The 5,441-nt window shown below is 37.7% G+C and overlaps 1 protein-coding gene across 1 annotated transcript; it reads left to right on the forward strand.

Annotated features, from left to right (window-relative positions):
* LOC106658729 (CAAX prenyl protease 1 homolog) lies at window positions 1–4,141 on the forward strand. The gene is made up of 7 exons (XM_014380816.2): window positions 1–404; window positions 884–1,030; window positions 1,100–1,357; window positions 1,650–2,038; window positions 2,626–2,743; window positions 2,947–3,090; window positions 3,736–4,141. The coding sequence occupies exons 1-7, from the start codon at window positions 267–269 to the stop codon at window positions 3,955–3,957; spliced, it is 1,416 nt and encodes a 471-aa protein (XP_014236302.1). The 5' UTR covers window positions 1–266; the 3' UTR covers window positions 3,958–4,141.
* The last annotated feature ends 1,300 nt before the right edge of the window (window positions 4,142–5,441 follow it).

Raw genomic sequence — 5,441 nt, forward strand, 5'->3', positions numbered from 1 at the left:
GCGCGCCGCTGGCACAACGGCAAAACAAGCAATCTGCTAGCGTCGCAAAATGACTGACTTCTCGTAGCAGCCGTCTATACGACAACATCTGCACTTGTTAGTTATATCGCCAGCGTTTCAAGTACAATTTGAGACTGTAATTCGAGATTAAAATAAGAAAATTTTCTTCACATCAGAAAATAAGGCAATAAAGTCGTGATAAACTTTATCCCGCGTAAGAGACAGCATGTGCGCCAGTGATTAAAATTTTTATATTGTGTAGCATTATGGCGAGTAAAAACGAATTACCGGCTGGAGAGATTGTGTCGCCGGTTGACGAGTATGTCCGGGAACATATCGTTTCTGGCATTGTGACCATTTCCTTAGTTATTTTCTTATGGGAACTCTATCTAACTTTCCGTCAGGTAAGATTTTTTGTTCTTCGCATTTTGTAAAGTTTTTCCAAACAAGGAAAAGCATTGTATCATTCTTATTACTTTTCTATAAACACTATAGAGGTCTTCTACGTTAACTATAATATTCCTTTGCCTTTGCGCATGTAGATATTATAATTTTTTTAAAACTGATAATTTTTAATTTCAAACAATTAAACTATCATAAATTTTAACGCTTGAAGATTTTCTGAGGTTATGTTTGAACCCTTCTAGACGCGCGCATTATGATTGTTTCGCACTTTCATATACTTGATACGCGATGAGAAATATTTGCGATTCAAATCGTTATCTTTCTTTCGACGACTTGTGTCAAGTAAAACATTTGTTCAGATTATTATCCGTTCACACCATGTTTTTTTTCGTAAAAACGCGTTACAGCAATTGCTTTTAGCTTTTGTCAAGTGGAAATCTCTTCCTATAACTGTTAAAAAATATTATTTCCATTACAGCGAAAATTGGTTCAAAGTCTAGTCGAGCCACCAAAAGTCTTGGACGGCGTATTACCAAAAGAAACTTACGACAAATCGAGGACTTATTCTTTGGACAAGAGTACTTTCAGTATCATTGCCGGAATCTACTCAATAACTTTGAACACGGTGAGTCATTAAAATTTATCCATTTTATCGTAATGTCTATAGCACTTTTTGACTCTTTTTTTTATTTAGGCCTTCCTTGTTTTTTGGGGACCATTGCTATCGTGGGAATATGGAAGAAAACTAACCGAATCTTGCGGGTTGGATCCTAACAACGAGATTTATGTGACTGCTGGTTGTCAAACCGTTAAAATGATCATTTTTACGATTTTGTGCGATCTGCCTATTTCCATTTATGAAACCTTTGTTATCGAAGAGAAACACAAATTTAATAAACAAACTGCTGGATTCTTCATTAAAGACCAACTCACTAAGCTTATTGTGTCATACGTAAGTTATCAATTAATATTCATGCTACCCCTGTCAAAATTAAACTTTTCCGGACCTGCAGCCAAAATGAAAAAGTAAATTTTTGCTGGGGAATTCTTGAAAAATACTATACGCACCTTTGTAGCAAAAAAATAAAGCCTCAGAGCGCAAGTTGGTCCGGCTCGGCCTTGCTTCGGACGATAATTACATGTGCTCTGAGGCTTTCCGATTTTCGCCCCTCCTAATACGTAATCTACTAAATTATCATTCAAAGTATTGATAGTTTGGTTAACGAAAAGTTATCGATTTTTAGGTATTGATTGTACCACTGATATGCGGTATTGTTTGGATCATCAAAAACGGCGGTGACTATTTCATCCTTTATTTGTGGATTTTCACCGTGGTTATGAGTCTCGTTCTTATGGTGATATATCCAGAATTTATTGCACCTCTATTTGACAAATACACTGCGTTGCCAGAAGGAGACTTGAAAGTGCGAATCGAAGCTCTAGCATCTAGTCTTGGCTTTCCTCTGTACAAATTATACGTAGTCGAGGGATCGCGAAGATCGTCTCACAGTAACGCGTACCTTTATGGTTTCTACAAGTACAAGAGGATCGTACTGTTCGATACTCTCGTATACGAATATCAAAAAAAGAAGGCTGACGAAGAACGTGAGAAGGCCAGGGCTAGCGGCAAAGAGTAAGTTTGAAAGAGTTCAGAATGAATATACGATTAGTACTTTTTTTAGCGACAGATTCGATAAAATTCAGTGATGCTGACGTATATTTTTTTTCCAAGGTAGCATTGCGTCCGTGAGCTCTCTCGATATGCATTTTTGTATTTTAATTCATTTTAATTTTTATTTTCTGTCTCCCTTCAATTTATAAACATCTGAGAATCGAATTTTAAATGACATGAAAATGCATTTGGGTTGAAAAAAAAATCGAAGGAGACGCGCGAAAAATACTTCTTTTTTGGTTTTGTCCATAGGTGTGTACAGTAACTTTTACGTAATGCAAGAGATCCATACAGTAACTGTGATGTAATATTACGAGTAATACGAGAGCTCCTAGTGCGCATTGAAGTGCGCGTATGCAAAACGCGTGCGATGTTCACTTGAGCTTGACGAGACTCGTTGACCGTATTAATAATAGACCGCCGATTGGTCGTTACAACTGAGAACGCGATTATTAATCCCCGCTCGACTTTTATTTTAAGCAATGATGACTTTTGTTTGTCGTCTAAATGATGATTTGTAAGGATTTTTTTTTTTTTTTTTCAAATAGAGAAGTGGAAGAAAAGGAGATTCCGGGCTGCGAAACGGATGAAATTATTGCTGTGCTCGCTCACGAACTCGGGCACTGGCACCACAGTCATGCACTCAAGGGCTTCCTCTATGGACAGGTAAGATTTCTTTTTTCCTTGTGCTCAACTGACAAGAAAGAAAGTAAGAAAGAAAGAAAAAAATTACGTCATACGGTGCTATGCGAAAAAAATTACGCATCGATACTCTTGTTGAGTATTTTTTTCGTTTTCAGTCAGTCGAAAAATCAAATTATCTCCGTGACTTATAACATTATAAAATGAGAAAATTAATTTCATTTCAGGTGATTTTCCTTGTGAATTTCGTATTGTTCGCGCAACTATTGCATTACTCGCCAATGTATGAAGGCCTCGGTTTCACCGATAGTAAGCCGGTATTCATCGGACTGCTAATCGTATTGAACAACATTCTCGCACCTGTGAATAAGGTAAGATATAGCTTGAAGAAAAGCAAATAAAACTCGTTGAATTTTTTACAATATTTTTAGTTATACGTGAGAGCGATGAAGTGGGAGGAAGGAGGGGGAGGGGGGGGGGGGGGGGNGGGGGGGGGTCCGAGGGTCACGCGCTAGTTTTGTTTATTGACATTCATCTCATTAACTATTAAAGAAAGCTCGCGAAAAAAGAGAATGTGCATTAGCTCGTGTCTGAGTGTGGGCGGCTGTTAAGAAAAGTTGCCCATTATAATCATATTCATGCTTATTATATCTAGTGGGAGTCGTGCGCGTTGAGCAAAGTGAAAAAAAGCAGGAACAGGTCTCGAGCTGAATTCCGTATCCGGTCGTTCTCAAGATGATGTGATCGATGAATACTTTAAGCGTGTTTCAATTTTTTATTGAGAGACTGTATTATTATTTTCGATGAGCGTACCCGCATCATTGTCAATTTTTTTGTTTAATTTTTTTTTTGATTTTACGTCTGTCATAAGTTAAGTTGACCTAGTCCTTCGGTGTTATTTTCAAAATCGATGATTGATTATACATTTATTTTCAACGCCAATACCACTTAAGGTCACGATTTGCATATCTTTACCTTAATGAAAATTTATTGCTCAAACCTGTCGTTTTTTACAGCTTCTGTCATGGGCTATGACTATCAATTCGCGAAAATTTGAATTCGAAGCTGATCGCTATGCTTTGGGTTTGGGACATGCTGAGCCACTGAAGCAGGCCCTCATCAAACTGCACAAAGATAACTTGGGCTATCCACTTTACGATAAACTTTACTCCAACTGGCACCATAGCCACCCTCCTCTTCTCGAACGACTCGATGCACTCAAGAAGAAGGTCGATTAAGTGTGAAACGTCAATAGCAATTAAGGCGCGTTAATTACCTATCAAGACTAATTAACGAAGAAAAAATTAAGATCAATTGATCGATTATACATCATATTGTTACCATGTATCAATAATAGTAAACAGTAAGCGCATCTTATTTATTACATTAAAAAAAAAGAAATAAACTGAAATACGGATGGTGTTTGTTTCTGTCACTTTATTGCAGTATATTTTCAACTTTTAAAAAGTCTTTGGAATATGTAAATGTGCGTATTCGTTAGTGGCGCGTTTTTATGCATTTGAACGTGCGAGAAAATTCTAAAAAGTTTGACGCGTTAATTTGCGTAACGTTTCAAAGAAATAAAAAAAGTCTCAACATCTTTTGAGAAAAAAAGGTGCGAAAAATGAATACAAGCAAATACACACGCGCATAAGTTTGTGTACTTGTGTGGATCAGTACATGTAGCAGTAGATTGAATTCCTAGAAAGATTCGAAAGTGCATTAGCAACGAGGCTGTTGTACGGTTGGTAAAAAGATAACGTCGTGCGCCTGCCGGCATGACAATAAAACTTCACGCACACTACTAATTTTATCACTGGCTCGGAGAAAGAAGAAGAGAAAGAGATGAATTCTATAATAGACGTGGTTTTCACTCCCCAGTAGATTGCATAAAAAGAAAAGCGCCGAGAGTATTTGCTTCGTGAAAAAGAGAACAAGTAGACGCGTATGCACGAGGTAGGCTTTTATTAGACTGCTCGCAATATATGTAAGTAAGAGTGTGCACAGTGTACGTGTGTGCGTATAGTATGTTCGCATAAGATGAGCGAGAGTCCGAAGCACACTGTAATATATTTACTCGAGAATCAATTAAAGCGAAACAACAATATATAATTTTGAACATCATTTATGTAACTTGCCACGACCATTGACTATTCATGACGTTGCAAATACAATCGATCTGTTTCTCATCACTAAAAACCCAATGTTTGAAAACAACATACATAATAAAGAAAATCATTGAGTGCGATTTAATAAGCGTATTTTTTATTCATTATTATACGCCGTCAAAACTTGTCCTATGCTTTTCCATTAATGACAGTCGAGATGAGAAGCAAAAAAGGATTAAAAGAAGAGAAAAATAGATTTTCGTTGAAGATGATAAGCTTCCGCGTGAGTTGGTCTTATTTATACGGTTGAAGAGCAGAGATCGGCTCGAAAACATGACCATTTCCCCTTTGCTTTCTATATAAAATGTTGTCCTCTGTGCTCGAGAGACGCTTTAAGATACACACTCACGCCTCCACACACACACAAACATACACACACACATACGCGCAGTCAAGTTGCTCGCTCATATTTTGCTCTCTGCCGTGCGTTTACATTACATACATAGGTATAGTGGGGCACATTATACAAATAGTGGGAGTCGTGCGGAGGTGTGCGCGCCGAGGTTTCCAGCGAACTTACGGCCGCAAAATTAGTATCCGCGTGCGTACGAAGC

Source organism: Trichogramma pretiosum, unplaced genomic scaffold (assembly GCF_000599845.2).
Source record: "Trichogramma pretiosum strain Unisexual culture from Peru unplaced genomic scaffold, Tpre_2.0 scaffold5, whole genome shotgun sequence".
NCBI classification, from domain to species: domain Eukaryota; kingdom Metazoa; phylum Arthropoda; class Insecta; order Hymenoptera; family Trichogrammatidae; genus Trichogramma; species Trichogramma pretiosum.

Coding starts and splice junctions, on each gene's coding strand:
- LOC106658729 (XM_014380816.2), top strand. CDS start 267: ATGGCGAGTAAAAACGAATTACCGGCTGGAGAGATTGTGTCGCCGGTT. Junction 405..883: donor TCTATCTAACTTTCCGTCAG/GTAAGATTTTTT, acceptor TTTCCATTACAG/CGAAAATTGGTTCAAAGTCT. Junction 2,039..2,625: donor GCCAGGGCTAGCGGCAAAGA/GTAAGTTTGAAA, acceptor TTTTTCAAATAG/AGAAGTGGAAGAAAAGGAGA.